At 43.0% G+C, this 18,019-nt stretch overlaps 2 protein-coding genes across 3 annotated transcripts; both read right to left on the minus strand.

The window, feature by feature from the left end:
* Window positions 1-256: 256 nt before the first annotated feature.
* Window positions 257-2,311, minus strand: LOC102690104 (somatostatin-1B). Its single transcript, XM_006641984.3, has 2 exons — window positions 2,197-2,311; window positions 257-675 (listed from the first exon to the last, which is right to left on the minus strand). The coding sequence occupies exons 1-2, from the start codon at window positions 2,296-2,298 to the stop codon at window positions 448-450; spliced, it is 330 nt and encodes a 109-aa protein (XP_006642047.1). The 5' UTR covers window positions 2,299-2,311; the 3' UTR covers window positions 257-447.
* Window positions 2,312-3,453: 1,142 nt separating this feature from the next.
* Window positions 3,454-17,097, minus strand: srm (spermidine synthase). Of its 2 annotated transcripts, none has more exons than XM_015337292.2 (8): window positions 16,667-17,097; window positions 14,664-14,784; window positions 13,666-13,758; window positions 12,322-12,475; window positions 11,872-11,955; window positions 11,269-11,414; window positions 10,674-10,796; window positions 3,454-3,628 (listed from the first exon to the last, which is right to left on the minus strand). In XM_015337292.2, exons 1-8 carry the CDS (start codon window positions 16,795-16,797, stop codon window positions 3,599-3,601), a joined length of 882 nt encoding a protein of 293 aa, XP_015192778.1. In that variant the 5' UTR covers window positions 16,798-17,097; the 3' UTR covers window positions 3,454-3,598. The 2 variants fall into 2 exon arrangements, with proteins under 2 accessions (XP_015192778.1, XP_006642046.1); XM_006641983.3 differs by lacking the exon at window positions 3,454-3,628 and adding an exon at window positions 8,589-9,709 and having other exon boundaries at window positions 16,667-17,095.
* Window positions 17,098-18,019: the final 922 nt, after the last annotated feature.

Raw genomic sequence — 18,019 nt, forward strand, 5'->3', positions numbered from 1 at the left:
TGGGCTCCATATCAAGTGGCACATTTCTTGTGATGACCTCCTCACCCCCACCAGTTTCCATAAAGTACTGTATTTTTTGGGGTTAAACAGAACAATCTGGTTCAGAAACATGCAAGCAGTGTTTTTATTTTTGAGGAACTCCAGAACGATCAACTTTCTGTGGGATGGACAAGTGCCGGACCAGACCAGAATCACTGTAGACTCAGAAGCAGGTCAAAGACATTCCAGCCAAAAAAAAAAGACACACTTTTCACACTGAAAGACAAACATCTTAACCATGCTTTATTATTTCTGATGCAATAATAAATAGATAAATAGAATAATTAACAGACTGAGAAGAGTCCACAGAAATACCCTCTATAGACAATTGCGGATGGTATTTACAGTGTGGGTCAGTAAACAGTTCATGTCAGGGATGCCGGGCGAGAACGGGGGTGGTTGGGACTGTTAGCAGGAAGTGAAGGTTTTCCAGAAGAAGTTTTTACACGGGGCTTTGCGGTCGCGCTGCGGCAGCTGTGACAGGCGGTTATAGACGGCTCTCTCCTCCAGCCTGGACTCCAGAGGCTCCTCCAGGTCCACTGACGCCACGTCTCCCGCCAGCATTGCACTGTCGGCTCCGTCCAACAAGCCAGAAATCAGTTTGAGAATCAGCTCTTTGCGATCTTTGCTCAGCTCCTGCAGAAACAGACCAGTTCGCCTGTGAGTACGAGGTGAAAACCAGCTTCGGTTTCGTTAATATGTAACGCTAATGCATCGTAGAAAGACAAGACTATTAAAATACTTCAGTTCTAAAGCTCTAACTTGTCATTCTGGCTCTCCTGAGCAGCAGCAATCACTGACTGACGTCTAATTGTAAAGTACGCTGAACGCCAGTATTTCTCAGCATCTGTTTTAGGATTATTTAAGCAGCTTCAACTTCGCTTCAAACTGTACTGTACATAATCGCTATCAGGCAAATTAATATAAACGCGGGTAATTAGCGATGAATGGCAGAGTAAATGCACCAAGAAATGCCATTTCATATGTTGTCAAGACAAAAGATGCAAAATCATAGTCTCCATAATAACAAAAAACAAACATTTCAAGCATTTTTTCACATTTGTCACTCAGTATTGCATATAAGCATCTAATTCACTGAAATTAATAGGAAATATCCATTAGAAATATTTTGACCAAAATAAATGTTATAATTTAAATATTTTGTAATGCAGCTAGTTAATTGATTTTATCATAAAGGTGTACCGTAGATGACCATTTGATGGCAAGATAACTGTTGCTTCTTTGTTCCTGAATACCTTATTTTTTCATTTAATTTTCCCCCCAAATTGAAATAAAATATTCTACAAACAACTGCCATCACTTTTTAATGTTCAGTCATCTAACTTTTATTACCAATTAGAATAATCTTACTTTCATTTTTACAGTAATAAAATAATAATAATGATTTTATTTTTAATGTTTTCATTCTTAATTTATTTTCAAATTGAAGTTTCGGCATTCTGGCTCCATCTTAAGGAGGCTTCTTAAAAAAATAATTTAAACAAGTTACTTTATACTGCGATATTTTAATAAAATAAATAAAATGAATTTTATTACTTCATAATTAAATATATAAAGTAACATTTTAGCTATTAAAAAGTCCCAGAATATAATCTCTTTATTTTATGTTTCAGTTTTCGTTGTCAAGGTTGCTTGATCTTTTTGCTCTTAAATAAAAGGAGCTTATCAATTAATTTTGAAAACAGGTTGCAATTCATTTTTTCAATCTAGTCATTCTTGAGTCATCTAACACTTAAGCGTTTCCTGTTCCTTACAAATAGCAATATATATTATCCAGTAATTCCTTCCCCTTATCAGTAATTATTTAATGGGATTTTCCACTTTCTTACTCAGGTCACTTCCTTCTGCAAATCTGCTGCACAAATGGAACACAAATGTTCTCTTAGCCATGCATATATTTGCTCAGCTTCTCTTAGACATGCATTTACAGTATATTGGATACATTTAAAGGAATGCCCTGATGAACAGAAGAAAACATCCAAGTGAAATCTTCCAAAAAAAGGGACTTTTAGCCATTTTCAAATAGATTTAAAAGCAGCACATCCTGGTCTTGAACCAGATTCTGCTCCGAGCGCTGCCCAGTGCCCTGTCCGGATACACCAGTGCTGCCTCCTACCCCCGCAGAGACCTGCTCACCTTAGTGTGTAGTGTGGCTCTCTCCTCACCAGGCAGGACGGCGGCTGCTCTCACACTGTACACCACTAGCATTAGCGACGCCAGGCTAGCAAGGAGCTGCATGCTGAGAGGTGTGTGTAGGAGGAGGTACGAGGCTGAGCGCTGGAGACTCGAGGTGCTTCTGCGGTCTCTCGGATTCAGGGATTTCCTCTTGCTGCCGTTCAGAGGCTCCGGCTCCTTTTATACCCCTTGCCGAGGCAGTTAGTGACGCAGTTGTTGGGGCGCGGGGGTGGGGGGGACAAAATTAAGTGTGGATCAGACACAGACGACACTCGCGGAAACGATTAACCCCTCCACTACCTGACCTCACTTTGCTGGTGTGTTTAGTCATCTATCTCATTTTCGGCTCAAGACACCTGTTCCTCGCAAGGCTGAAAAGGACGACTTGTGGGATTTTCTTTTCCCACTGGCACACACTGTTACAGGTACAGGCATTAACAGAGCCACTTTCCCAGGGAGACAAGAAGAAAATCTCTGACGATTTGGAGAACGCCATTTTATTGCAAGATCACTTTCTGAAAAATCATGCACACAACACAGCCGTCTCCGTATTCCTGCTCTGAAAGACCCAGCACGCCCTGCCAGAGCCGGTCAAACAAAATGACGATTCTGCATCAGCTAGGAGAAGAAAAACAAACTGGACTATGTTTAAAGCAAAATAAAACCTTTCTCAATGCACCCGAAATTTCACAAAGTTTTTGTCCTTGTAAAGTCAAGTGAGACTTGACTGTGAGATCTGAGATGGAGCAAGAGGAAACACAAAGGTGCTCATTAGCAAGTTAATAGAGCACCCCAAGGTTTTGCGTAGTACACTATACAAAAGTTTACAGTGGATTTTTAATTTTCAATGTGGGATGAGTAATGTCATGTGTTCACTAAGAGGAGATCACCAAGCTGTCTTTCACTTTGAGTAACACCTCAGGCCAAATTTCGTGAATCCGGCCCCCTTTACATTTCCAATGTAAACATTCTTTCCAAACCTGATGTCAGAGCTCATTCCTGCACATTTTCTAAAGACACCTTTTTCATATTTGAATGCAAATATTTAAATGGGCAAAAATAAATGGCTGGCTGGGCATCATCCTGACAAGGTCACTCAAGGATAAAGTTCTACATCCAAATGATGAAAGGATCACCAGTGGATAAACACCCGAATGCATATTGCAGCCAGTCGGTTTTAAGGGATGTATTATACCTTTTTTGTCAGAACTCGGAACATTGTTCTCTGAATTGCCAACATACGCAGTGCGTTTCTCAGCAGAGGCTGCTGTTCGGCGATATGTGCTTTTTGGCACAGCTGCCCCTAGCAGGATATCGAACCGTCTGACACCTCAAGTGGCAGAGAGCAACATCTCCTCGGTTTTCAGAGACAGAAAACAGCCTTGAGGGTTTCCTAGGAAGAAAAAACACAAAAGACAAAAGGATAAAAACCCTATCTTTTACCGACTTTCAGCTGATAAAAACAACAGCCTGATATTAAGGCTGGTGCTGTGTTGTTCCTGTACTCATTATTCCTCTTATTTATCAGAGGAATTCAAGAATAATGGCACTAAAGGAGACAGTGGGCGCTGAGACAAGCAAACCAGTGAATTAGCTTAAAACTCAATTATCTGCATCAGTGGCAACGCTAGAAAAAACAAGAAATTAAATAATCATGGCTAAGTCATTGTGAAAATGAGACAAGGTAATACTTTCTATCACGATATGAGAACAAAGCACTTGTCCTGCTCCACTATGGTTTTGATAAAAACTGCAACGTGTACAATCCTCTTACTTCACTGATTTCACCACATGAGCAGGAAAGGCCTGGTGCCATTTTAAAAATGGACACTTTCATTTACTGTAACCAGAGTGTAAACACAGGAGGGACAGTGAATTTCCTTGCAGGATCTCTAACACTGACCCCACATTCTTTCTTAACCCATCCAAAGACACACCTCACAGAACCTTTGGATCGTGTGAAGCTAACTTTCTGTGTGTGAGAGGGTTGGGAGGACAACATGGAGACTCTATTCTGAACTACATTCTCCAGACAGCTGTGGGGAGTATCCTGCTGCCCTCACTCAGCTGACCACATGGAAAGCTGTGTAGAATGACTAGCTGTCCTCAGTCACCTGACCAGTGCAGTTTGGACAAGAGTTTTCGTTTCATCTGAACCTACCGTCCTCTCACATTTATCCCACTCACTTTCAAGATACCCTAGCACTTTCTGTTCTTCCAGTTCCAGTTCTTCTAGTCCTGTATTATTATGGCTGACACCCTGGCTCCTTTCAAGAAAAGTATGGATGAAATCAACTCACTGCTGGCTAGCACATTGTCTAGAAAGGCTGGATGTCCTCCTGTTGCTTCCAAACCTCTCTTATGTTCTGACGTCTCAACAACGTGAACGTTTTTTGGGGAGAGACAGCTATTAATGTTATTTTCTGTGTTATGCTCTGTAATGTGGTGTTATATACAATAAAAATATGCAATAATTGTTAAAAATAATTAAAAAAACACACCAGTTAATTCTAAAATGAGTGCCTCACTGAATTTATGTGCATTGTCACTTTTTCAGCTCAAAAATGTTTTTTGCCATTGTGTTGATGGGACATCAATCAATGCTCAGCAATGACATTTATTTTGTTAAATAAATGAAGTACTGTAAATGCGCTGTTCTTTATTACCATAGTAATACATAAAACATTAATGATGTAGCATTTTCACTTAATGCATTTTACTAACCATCCTGCCATTTGTAATTGATGAATATAACAGTTTACACTATCTTCTTCACAATACTACTTTAAACAAGATAGCCAGAGCAATTTCTTGAGGTTTCATATGAAAATCATGCTTCAGGCTTCCACGGAACTACTGCATCATATCTTGGCAAAAAAAACTTTAATCTTAAAATCCTTAATTCCTTCTTGTCTTTGGGGTAAAAAACCCACAAACATGACATCGTCATTAGGCTCAGCCACCCTGGAGAAACTGTTTTGGCAACAGAACCGCTTGTCACACTGAAGGAATATAAATGAACGATCCCAAACAAAACCCCTTTTCAGAATTTGTTTTCCTCCTATTACTTGATAAAAAAATGAAACGAACTTCAAATGGCTGCAGGATCGCTATCAAGCCCGCTCTAGTGCATGTAATGAGACGGAGGTTCACTCTCGCCCTGTGGACATCGAAATATTAATTCGGGAGCTGTGCCGTGAAAGCCCCCATTCCCTCAGAGGAGATCCGAGACAGAGGACGTTTGAAGATTTCAAGGCAATTGACCCCGATGTCAAAAATAAATTGCATTGCCAATGCCTGACTTCAAACACCGGCGCGAACATCAGCAGGCACCCTCACATGCCGCCTCGTCGGGTTTTCCCCTGTCCACGCAGTATGTGCATTTTTTTGCGAGTCAACACTCCAGCTCTGAAATCCGCAGATTAAGCTCTGCAGCGGATCGTTTTGCCTCGAGTGCTAATTTGAGTGGGATGCTCCACACAGGAGTTTGTGCAGCCCTGCTGCGCCCTGTGGCACTAAAACATCCTGGTGGTCCCTATGCATGGATTTAGGTGCCTAAAACCCAACTCTGCTTTAAAGATGTTAGAACAAAAGCTCGCAGAAAATTGAGAAAAAGTAGTTTGCAATCTGCTTGAGTCATTCATCTTAAAGCTAATAAAAAATAAGACAGCTTTAAGCAACTTTCTTTACATTCAGAGATCTTCCAAGAAGCATAAGGCACAACTCTTCTACAAAACACGTACTCTAAAATCAGGCAACTGATCTTAAACAGGAAGGAATAAACAAAACAATAAAAATAAGCTATAGGGCATCCAATTATAATGCAGTGCAATAAAAAAAAACATTTACCTATCAAGAAAACTCATTTTACTTCATGAAATCACAAAATGCAATTGTTTACTTAGCTGTAATATAAACTAAATTAAAGGAAAAGATTCTTCTGAATCATCACATAGGCGCCCTACTTAATTAAGTGGAGATGAGGAGATGATGTTCTCTATTAAGAAGTATTGTGAGTATTTCGTAGAAAGTTAGAAGAGCTCTAAAGGGGAAATTTAAGGGTGACCACCGGGGAAGCAGTGGCACTTCTGTCAGGGAAGAGTGTGAAGTGTGTGATTGGTACCAATTACCCTGAAGGCCAGCTGTGTTTTCGGCACAATACTTTCCCACCTCGGCTGTCACACATACATGACCACAGGACAGTTTCACGTGTAACTGCACCAACCGACAAACAATTCTCATTTAACTCACGGCCGAAAAGACAGAACTGTGGATCCTGTCTTAAACTATGGACTACAGTTACCGTTGTCTGCCTTTGGCAACCACACTATTTCACCGATTCCAGCTCGGACTTGCTTCAGCACCCTGAATAACCCCCTTAACATAGGAAATGTCATAGCACTGGCTTCTGGGGAAACTGGTCCTGGCGTGAGTGTTTGCCCTATAATGGACTGGCCGACTGCTTGACGAGATTGGTTCTGGCTGCCCTGCAACTGCGTATAGGATGAAACGGTTAGAAGACGGATGGATCTTGTACCACCGCCTTCAGGAAAACCGAACTATATTATGAGATAAAAAGAAAACTCAAGTAACAAGCTGTTATACCCCACTTGCAGCATTAGTGGAATGCAGGCAAACGAACTGGACCCTGGATGAAGCAGCAGCAATGCCTGCGAGAGACGTGGTGACGCGACAGTCGCTGCTGCCTCAGAACTCGGGGGTTCTGGCTTGGATTCCAGGCCGGGCCACCTGCTGTGCGGAGCCTGCATGTTCCCACTATTTTTGCATGGTTTTCTCCGAATACTCTCGTCTCCCCTCTCCCCCCCAGAGACATGCTCTGGAGGTTAAATCTCTAAATTGTCCCCGTTGTGTTTGCTCATATATACGTGTCCTGCGGGTGTCGCCCAACCTTGGGCCTGTGCTTTCTAGAGGCTCCGTTTCTTTATCCTCACCAGGAATAAGGAGCGTCCTGATCAGGGACGAATTGACTCCTCTCCTAACAGCAATGCAAACGTGAAGTGCGCCATCTGGTGTTCACTTACATTATTCCCTGGCTTTAGACCACTACACTCCAAAAACCACTTTCGTTTTGGAAGGATATTTATTTTCCTCCAAACGGCCCATTTCACTGTGCACAAAACTTCTTTGTGAGTAAATCCTTGTGACAATATATATGTGGATCTTGAAAAACCTATCTGGTGGGACATGCCAAGAAATGTTTAAGAATGTGAGCTGAAGTGTCTTGAAGGAGTTTTTTTCCCCCCATGCAAGAGCAATCCCCCTTTGGACCCATGAAGGATTTCAACAGGATACAGCTTGGGACTGGGAAATCCCCCGACCAGCAAAGTACAAACTGCTGACCTGACAGCACCAACTTATCACCCTTTTCAATTCACCCCCAAGATATTTAATAAGTGGCGGCACAGCAGTGCTGGGGTCCTGGGTTCAATTCCAGACCTGGGATGCTATCTGGAGTTTGTATGTTCCCCCTGTGCTTGTATGGATTTCCTCCAACAGTCCGAAGACATATTGGTAGGTTAATTAGCTTCTGGGAAATGGGTCCTGGTGCGAGTGTGAGTGTGTCTGTGTTCCCTGCTATGGACTGGAGTCCTGTCCAGCTTGTGCCCTGCCTTGCACCTGTTGTTTGCAGAGATCGGCTCTGGCCTCCCAGTGAAAATGGACTGATGGATATGAAATAAGTCTACAGTTAAAATTTAACACTGCAACATAGGTGGCAGGCTTGATATGTTGTAGCTCTGAATTGGACAGGGTCTCTGAGCTCAAACACTTCATATTCAGCTCATGAGGTTTATGCTCGAGCTCCATACTTTAGTTCCCTGCAGTTCCCCCCCCCCCAAACGCAACCCTACCCTAAACCTGGACACGAACGACATCACTATTACAGGGCACCTCCCAAAAAGTCCATAACCACCCTGCTCAGCTCCTTGTAAAGTCTCAGCTACCTCATACAACAGCTCTTGCATACACACAGTAAGAAAGGATACGACCAGGAGGAGACCATTGAGCCTAGGTAACGCATTTGACTGCTGATGGTAGTTGTATCGAGAATCTCATCTGCTGTTTCTTGAAAGAAGCCAGAGTATCAGCTGATGGTAGCTTTATTCCAGAGGCTCTTGTCTATGGCTCGAACCCGTGACTCACAGGGCCGGAAACTCAATCGGCTCACTCTGGGCAAGTGCCTTTGCTAGATGAGCCACTCTGGAGATCCCCCCACAACCCTCTGAACACGTTCACCCCAATAAGGAGTCAGAGGCACAGAAATTACCCCTGCAACTCTAACAGAGCAGCAGGCCACCCAGCTTGTGCAGAACAAAACGCATGAAAGTCACAGATATAATTAGCGTATTGGTTTTAATTTGAAAACAATTACAGGTTATTACAACGGAGTGAGTTGAAGAAGATGAAGAGAAGTCGGAAAGATGACAGAAGACCCCTTTCAATAACTGCAATTTAAAGGCTGTTTTAGTCCCAGTTCTGCACGAACGTTAGCTGTTAAAAGATTAACAAAAAAAACTTTAAGCACTGCCATGAAGTGAACGATCCAGGATTTGGGGAAAACAGTTCCATGCGACACTTCCACATTTCAGCCATGTTTGGGCTATTCCAAAATCAGGGGAGCATCATTAACTAACTCCTGAAAGAACACAATTCCTTTTGGACTTTACATTTTCCCCACAGAGCAAGAGAAGGGGTGAAAAGCACATACTTCATGAAGGTAAACATGATGCACCATGATGAATCCTTTTAGTTGAGTTTTCTCCTTAAACCCGTCTTGACAATGGCCCCGCTTGGACTCCAATCACCACATGTACGCTTCAGGTGAGAAAGTGATCCCAGAACTCACTGAAACAATAACTCCCTTGGCTCAGAGGTAAAGAGGTAAGAGTCATGCACACATGACACCAAGAATCAGAACCACATAGTATCCCATGATTCCATAGTCAGACAACACTGGCATTCAATGCAACATTATTGTAAATTGGCAAAACGCCACAGATTCCACGTACTGCGGTCGGAAAGCCACAACTCCAAGCCTCCTGAAAACACTATAAAGAAATAACATGAGACAATTACAAAATCAGAAAAATAAAACCAAGGTAATCCAGTACTCATTAACGCTGGCTTGAGCTCTTTGATGAAGATGCATATTACTTATCACTGAGAAAACAAAAATGATACAAAATACTAAGACTCCTGAAATGCACAGAATGTACTGTTTGGAAAGCACAGCCTTCCATGGGGGTACTGTCCTTGTTCTCTGCCCTGTACCCACCCCCTCCTCCTCCCCCAGCTGTCCTCCAATGAATACCATTCACTGGGCAGGAAAGGTCCGAGTGCCAGAGCGCAAGAGAGGTTCAAGTAGCTGTGAAGAGGTGTTTTCGTTCGGTCAGCACTGAAGGCCATGTTAGCAACAAAGCGGGTTATCCCGAAAGCCTTATGCTTCACTTAGTACCTGTAGCAGGAAACAGGACAAGAGATGATGCACATTAGGGCCTGATGGGCACAGCTGCAACACTACGGCTATGAATACCGCAAACCATGGTGCTCTGTGGGAGACGTGCCCCACAGCTGTGATGTTAAAGGAGGCGTTTTGAAAAACCGAGATGTGCAGAAACTGCAGCATTTTCAAAAAGTGCATTTGAAACAGAACCGAAAGAGGTGCCCCCTGTTCTTTCTGAAAAGGGTGGTGGGAGTGTGGCCGCGTTGTTGGAGCCGACGCCCCTGCTTCCCTGGCGAAAAAGCTGGATGAGATCCCGGGATCAATGCGCTGCTCACTACCGGAATGGGCTAGATGGGCCAAACAGCCTCCTCCCGTTCGTGACAGAGAGGGGAAGAAAAAGGTCCCCTTAAACTAGCTCTGAGGTCTGCGTTCTTCATTCCCACTGCTCTCATGTTGAGCTGTTCGGAGAAACCCAATATGTGTGCAGCTGTGGGCCTGTGAGTAATGCTTTCGCCACTTTCTTCATTATACCACACAAGGAAACACTGCAAGTCACAATAATGATGCTCACAATACACGAGAGGACTTACAAATGAGAGGAGGCAATTGAGCCCATCTATCACGTACAGTTCCAAGGAGATAAACGGTCTCAAGATAACATCCAGGCAGTTTTTGAAAGAATCCAAGTTACTGGCTTGGACATCATGGCAGGGTAGATGGTTGCATCCTCCCACAACCCACTGTGTAAAGAAAGGTGCCCTGTTCTCCTTAGACTGATGTCCTATTAACAATGCAGCATCTCATCCACCCAGAATGTGTCCTTCAAGGATCACAGTGGGAAAGCAGCAGCTGAGCTGAAAGGTCTTGTGTAGGAGAACCCCAAATGCACCCAATGGCATCAGATCTGGTGGACCTTTGCTTGACATTTAATATTTCTCTTTGTTTTTATAGAACCCTTCCCCCCCCAAATAATTACCTTCCTGGCAAATTCGGGAAGAACAAATGCCGCTCTGTGGATTTCAGGATTGTAATATTTGAGGTTCATACTGTCCACCTCTTCCCTTGAAAGTTTCCTCACTGGCTCGCGAAAGTTTGTGTCCTGCAAGCATACAAAATTGATAGACGTTCGGTAAAATGAACACAAACACGATCGGCAAGCAGTTAGTTACCACTATGTAAAACTCAATGGGCTTTTGAATGCCTCAATTCAGACAGTTTCCTATTAAAATGTGTCTATGTAGTCTATCAAAAAAAGCAAAATTCCATACAGTTAGGACAGAAAGTGAAAGATATGGTACGCATTGTCGACATCTTCCCATGCTTGTTCAAAAGGAACAGTTTTAAGAGCACATATACTTTTAACATATACGACAGGGGACCAGACATAAAAATTCATTTTAGTACCGGACGAAAACTGATGATGGAAGAAATCCAGTAAGGGGGATTGTAAAAACAGGAGTTCAAACATGGCTCTCCCACTCAGCAGCTATGTTTACCTGTTGAATTTATTAGGCTTTCTGGACAAATAAAAGGAAGCACAACGGGCAGCTGATTAGCAGCATGTAACTTACAGAGTTCTTACTGCACAGCATGAATCCGATCTGCCCGCTGGGGTAGGTGGGGATCATACAGTAAGCATAGTCCACTACAGGAAACAGGGACTTGCAGAAGGTCCTCATCTCTTTTATCAGCTCCAGGTGCAGCCACTGGCATTCTCCTGCAGAATGGACACAACAGACCAGAAATGGTCACAGGGCAAGCCAACACACAGCAAAGCTGCAGAATCACCTGAGCAGAGCTGCCCCAACCAAGCAAACCTCTTTCGACTTAGCACAAAAAAAAGAATAGTTCCTGCAAAGAGAAAGGAAGACAGGACACCAAAGTAGACAGGTCTCTTTGACAGGCACGTGATTATCTATTAAATGTGCTGGACATAAGACAAACAAAGTACATGCTCACTGAGGGTTACTGCTTTATCCAAGATTTCTGCTATTTAAAGATGGAAAGCAACAGAGAAAAAAACAGTAGCGGGAAAAGGTTAAGATTAAGTGGCTAATAATTTGTAAAACTATAAACAACAAAAAACAAAGTCAATGGCACTTAAGGACATGCATACTCATTTTGATTAATAATGGCTTTTCAGTACTGATCCAGAAACATCTTGTTAATTTCACCTTGGCAACAGAGAATCCCGCCCTCCCGCAACGCTGTCTTCATTAGCTGGTAATAAGACTCCTTGAACAAGCTTTCAGCTGGACCTGCAACAGAAATAATGATTCAGAAACTCTGCCCTGCAGAGACTGTTTGCAATAATAAGCTGTGCACAAACAGGATGAGCTAAATGCACCCCCACGCTTTTTTCTGAACAGCCCAAAATGTCATCTTGAAAACATGGATCCCTCCATGCACAGAAAAATATTTTCACTTTTTGGGAACAAAGCAGAATAAAACCCAGTGTGGTTGTCCATGTGCATACGAGCATCAGAAAATGACCACAGAAATGTTTTAAGGGAGTTCTCAGCAGCCACTGATGTACACATTTAAACCACAGACTGAAACATACTGGAAAAGTTTTCAAGTGCTAAAATGAAGATAACAGAAACCATTTGAAACATCTTTCTTACCCACAGGATCAGAGGAATCGGTGATGATAACATCGAAAGCATCTTGGTTCTGTTTCATGAACTCAAACCCATCTCCTACGTTCAGTGTGAGTTTTGGACTGAAAAAGCCCTTTGCCATGCCAGGAAGGTACTTCTTAGACACATTGATAACATCCTAAAATAAGAAAAAAAGGCAGGCAGTTAGTAACAGAAGCAAAAACAAATGGAAAAGTGGCTCAAATCTAACAGAGGATTCCGATTTTCAGTGGGGTGATTTGTCACCTGCATGCCCTTCTTTCAACAAATATTTTGAATCGAGATGCATGTCGAGATCGCTCATGCTAAAGTATTACATAGAATTAAATTAAAAGACTGAAGATAAAAATCCTGATATACAAAAAGTAGTTGCATACAAATTAATTTACATTTTAAGATGGAAGGGGAAGTGTGTTGTCTTTGAGCTACTGCACAACAGCCTACTCAGGGTTAGGCCACTTGGTTTAGTTGTGTCTCTTTGGAGGACAAACAGAAAAGGGAAGAAAATAAATATGATGGAAGCTGTGTTAGTTAAGGGGGGAGGGTACGACCTCAACAGGTTCAGGGAAGAGCCTCAAAGCAGGCCTGGAGAAAGTGGTACAAGGTTAGGTGTTCCACCAGCTAATCCCAATAATTAGCCATCTGCTAAGGTTAATTTGGGTCATGTGTGTGTGTTGCCTTTAGGACACATTCCACTTCTTTCCAATACACACACATTTCTGTAATGGAAAGGTGAAACATCCTTCAGTACTAAAAAAAAAACTGATCTCATTAAAAAGAAGCTCTGCATACACCCCTCCAAGGAATTCAGGAAATGCAAAACGCAGAAAAAAGAATCTGTGCACAGAGCCGTATCAGTAAGATTAAATTCAGCCCAAATGAGATGTCTTGGCAATAATTCACGCAGAAGTACACCCTCCGGCTATAATGCCACAGATAATGTGTCAGGACTGCAAGAAGAGCAAAAACGGATCGAACAGGATGTGGCATGTACTTCCCAGGCCTCTGAAACATGGACAGCCTGGCATCCCTCTAATCAAGCAAGGATAGCCTTGAGCTGAGCTCCTAGCAACACCTACTGGTGAGACACTGAACTGCCACCATGACTGGGGTCCTGGGGCTGTTCTACCCAGGAAATGAGTTGAAAGGTTGTTTCATGCTCCTCGCATTAACAGAACAAAGCTGCTGCCACAGCAGTCAATCTATTTGACTGTGGAGTCCCTAATGTTTCGTCCAATATCAATTTATGACGACAGTGAAAGGGAGCAAAGTAAATCCCAGCAATAAATCAGTTTTGCCGATTCATCAGAGCACAATCCTCCCGCCTACCTCATCGATCTCGCACTGCACCACGGACTCCACCAGGGGGTGCTTCACCACCTCCCGCAGGACCCCGCCGTCGCCTCCGCCGATGATCAGCACCTGGAACGAGAGCGGCACCAGAGCCGGTGGGCTCCTGTGAGAAGAGTGCACACAGAGCCATGCAGCACCAGCCCCGCCGGCGTCATTCTACACTCCCGGGTCAGGGTCAGGGTCAGGCCCCTTGCATGGGTGATGAGTCACATGAAATCGAGCTTCTCCTCCGCCCAGCACTCCCAGATTGAAGCACTGGTCAGAAATCACACTCGATGAAAGCGCCACCATGGCACCACTAACAACCATCAATAGAATAAAAAAAAATGCGCGTGTAGTAGTTCAGGTGGGGGGCTGCGTCAGCATGCGTAGGCTGCAAAGGAACAAGTAACAGGTTTATTCCCTGCTGAAAAAAAAGAAGAAAGAGAACACAACGTTTCGGCCGTGGAGCCTTCTTCAGGTGTGCTCTAATTTTCCCAAGTGAGTAGACAGGGGGATGCATTCCAGTATAGATCTGGATTGCAAACACTGCCAAAGCTGTTTCAGAATGCATCTTCTTAACTGCCTGAAATATGAGGGCGACGTTTGTCACAGACGTTTATGCCACAAAAACTCCCAGGGGGCCACCTGCTCGCCAATGTACGAGCGGCCTTCCCATAATCCACTCTGGGACAGGCAAGCGCAGGGAAGGAAAGGGCTCCAGCCCCCAGAGGAAGCCAGGAGGTAAACAGCTGCAGTTTTCACAGCTGTGCGTCTTTGCAATGGTATTTGACGCCTTGTTTCCGATGTCGTCGTACACCACTGTACCATCGCAGGCCGAGCAAGCTCAGGCTCCTATGCAGAAAGACGTGCGCCACCTGTTGTCTGATGTAAGTACAGGCACTAAAGGCACTGAAATCTTGGTGGAACACAAGCACAGACACACCTAGATGTGTTTGATTTAATCCAGGGGTAAATTTCAAAGATAACTGTACCTTTTTAGGATTGGGGTGGCAGCACAGAGGTAGATTGGCAATCATTTCCTGGTAGGAAAATTCATCCCGTTCGGTACACTGGATAACACCATCCAAAACCAGGACATTGCCATATGTTTTGCTGTAGAGAAGGAAAGAACAAAAAACAAACCCACTTGTCAGCAAATTAAACGTTTACATCAATGTGCATTTAACACCAGAACACTGTGAAATCAGGCGACAGAACTACCAAGAGCAAAAAAAAGTCCAAGTCTGCATTCATTGGGCATTAAACCAAACTGCGATGATGCTGTGAAGCCATGTTAGGGTTTATAAGGTGCGGTAGAGCCTAACCAAAAGCAGACAAAGCAAAATATATAACATTGTTTTCTCTTCTTACCAGCCTCTGCAGAATTTACTCAAAAAAGCAAAGCAAGCTTTGTCCAGGCACTGCAGGGCCTGTACTTAAGGCAATGGCCTGCCAGCCTGGAAATGGATCAATCTTCTGTGCAATTTGATCCTTCTAGGGATCCCTGCTATTGCCTTATTTGTGGTTTTTAAATTGTAAAACTTAATGTTGGATTCTGTACACAAAACTAACTGGAGAACCTTGTAAAAAAGGCTGTGCGTTTTGTTAACAGCACTGGAGCTCATTCAACAAATACAAGGTGTCTGAACCCTTAGACTTAGCACCGAAGGCACTTCTTTTCAAACGGCTGGAAAACTGCAACTGAAAAAGAACGTGTGTAAATTAACACAAGGTTTCGGGTGGGGAGCCTTCTTCAGGTGTGGTGTGCGTCATATTAAAATAAGGTGTGCTCCACAGTCGAAAAGTGTTTCTTTTCTTCTCTTTCCAGAATGGAATAAGCCTAGACTTGCTCCTTTGCAAGCTCCCTACTTGAACTACCTGTGTAGATTAACTGTTGTTTTCACAGAAAACAGATCTGTCCACTGCTCTGTATTAAAATGTTTCCTTAATACACCTGAATTCTTCAGGGAGTGCGATGTTTTTTTCCCCGGTCACTTCTTAGGGCAAACGTGCCCCTACAGACCACACTCCCTGTGGGTGGAAGGTTGCCGGTTCAAATCCGGTGGCTGGCAGAGGAATCCTACTCCACTGGGCCCCTGAGCAAGGCCCTTAAGTCCAGCTGCTGCAGGGGCGCTGTCAATGGCTGACCCTGCGCTCTGACCCCAGGCTTCTCTCCCTGTCTGTGTGTCTCATGGAGAGCAAGCTGGGGTACGGGAAAAGATATGGCTAATAAATTGATCTTATCTTATCTTTTAAATGTCTTAACCTACTGCTCTACAGCAGTCTTGCAATGAGCCAGAAACGACCAAATAAATTTCTAAATTCAGCCCTTGATTGTTTCACTGTTCAATCCCAACTGGACTTTCATCTTGATATCGATCATTCCAGGACTACCCTTGCATTGCTGAAAAATAAGTTTTTCCACAGTCCTGGTTGGGCATTGACAAATACCTACTTCAATATCCACAGTCACTCGTCATATCAAAATAAGGTTCAGGGAAGGAGCTGTGTCCAGGAATAATTTTAAAATACATTTGGGAGTTTTAATGTGAGGGAATGCATTTGCAATAACACCGTCGTCTTCTTTTGCAAAACAGTAATGCATTCTTTCAGCCAGACCTCACTCTAATAGATGAAATGTGCCCAATTCATGACGTGCAATAGGACTCGAGTCTCTCAGACGTTAATAAAGCACGTTTCTCACAAAACAGCGACATAACCACCTTTAATTTTTCATAATTATGGGACCGCTCAGCAAGGTACTGTACTAAAATAACGCAAGAACCGCAAGTTTTTATTTAGCTGGCATTCATACAAAAATACACTCCGTCCATGTAAGCGTTCAAAACGCGTGGTCTTAAACACAAACCTCCCCAGTTTCCCCAAGTCGTAAAACTGCGTAAATTAGTGCCGTCGTTATGGGTTCAGATTTATGCAGAAGCGAGTGGCGATAGTGGTCGTATGATGAAATAAAAATGCAAAAACAATTACTTACCTCTTAAAAACCATAACATCCTGAAATTTGGATTTCTGATGATACAAAACCTCTTCGACTTGAAGACTCAGCGCTTGACCCGGCCATAGCGTACATGTTTCAGTGAACCAACCGTCTTTCATACTATCCATAATGTTTATTTAGGATTGAAACACTTAAAAAAACAAATAAAAAGCTTGCTACAGATTCTCAACACAAGGAGAGACTAGAAATATCCTGCAAGCACCAAGTGAGCCTACTCTACAAATCGACCTAACTACATTAGTGAATGATGTACGTTATTCCCGACGAATCGAAAAGCGCCGAGGTTCTGCTGGAGAGCTGTAGCAGCCAGTCATACAGAAGAAGAGGTGGGGACAGCAGGAGAGCCGCCAAGATAGGTTGAAGATCAGCAGGAGCCCATGTGAAACAGCTTTTGAACGGAAGAGGTTCAATTCTGCGGGTTCCTCCGTCCTCGCGCGTGAACGGAATTGTGGGATACCATGAGTTCCGGTGCGCTGCTCTGGGTAATTACTCCTTCGTCTCCACTTCAAGCCATTCCAGTCTTTGTCAGACGACCACCCTGGTATAATCTGTCTAAATGCACTTCGGACCTAGTTTCCACTTTCCACTGAAGACGTTTACTGGGTTGGCTTTGTCAAAGCCTTTTTTGGACCTGAATACTTCAATAAGGTCGATGTTTTCAGTGCTCAAAACTAAAAAGGTTCAGCCATTTTAAGCAGCCAGTGTTGGGACTTTTTTTTTACTTTCAGCAGTTCCAGAGCAGCAATATTTTTATAAACAGGCAATCAAAACTGAACACAATATTTTAAATGAGGTTTCATCAATGACTTACACTGGTTTAAAAACCCTTTGATTTACCATTAGCTTTTTACTTGTCATATCTTTTGCTCCCACATGAGTTTAAAATGTAATGCAATTCTACCCTCATAATAAACTCTAAAACATGCTTATTCCTATTATTAGTTTCATCATAATTGCTGATTGTTGTTTAATTCAGGAACCCATCTGTAACATGTAGCAAAACTCCACATTATAAATGGTTATGTTTGTGTTGTGATTTAAATCATGGCCATAAAATTAAGGTTTGTATACAGGTATTTTGCTTTCTGTGTCTAAACAATCACACTTCTGGAACACTGAAGCCGATTGAATTAATGTTTGTATTTTCTTCTACTGCGGCTTCAAGAGTAATAAGAGAGACAAAACATTTTTTTGTAAAGCAGAAATGAGGTTGGACTTTTATTCAAGTTGTTGGTGTTGCAGTAGATCTATCCAAGCCTTGTGCAGTTGTGAAACTTACAATAAATTGATTAAAACTTGTAAATTAATATGCTCTACTAAGTGCACTTT

This window comes from Lepisosteus oculatus, chromosome 25 (genome assembly GCF_040954835.1).
Source record: "Lepisosteus oculatus isolate fLepOcu1 chromosome 25, fLepOcu1.hap2, whole genome shotgun sequence".
Taxonomy (NCBI): Eukaryota; Metazoa; Chordata; class Actinopteri; order Semionotiformes; family Lepisosteidae; genus Lepisosteus; species Lepisosteus oculatus.

Bases quoted from the DNA above. Each gene is read 5' to 3' on its own strand.
- LOC102690104 (XM_006641984.3), bottom strand. From the start codon at position 2,298: ATGCAGCTCCTTGCTAGCCTGGCGTCGCTAATGCTAGTGGTGTACAGT. The intron at 676-2,196 runs GTGAGCAGGTCT...CTGTTTCTGCAG, and splicing joins GAGCCACACTACACACTAAG to GAGCTGAGCAAAGATCGCAA.
- srm (XM_015337292.2), bottom strand. From the start codon at position 16,797: ATGGATAGTATGAAAGACGGTTGGTTCACTGAAACATGTACGCTATGG. The intron at 12,476-13,665 runs GTAGGCGGGAGG...TTCTTATTTTAG, and splicing joins TGCAGTGCGAGATCGATGAG to GATGTTATCAATGTGTCTAA. The intron at 11,956-12,321 runs GTAAGAAAGATG...TTTCTGTTGCAG, and splicing joins CGATTCCTCTGATCCTGTGG to GTCCAGCTGAAAGCTTGTTC.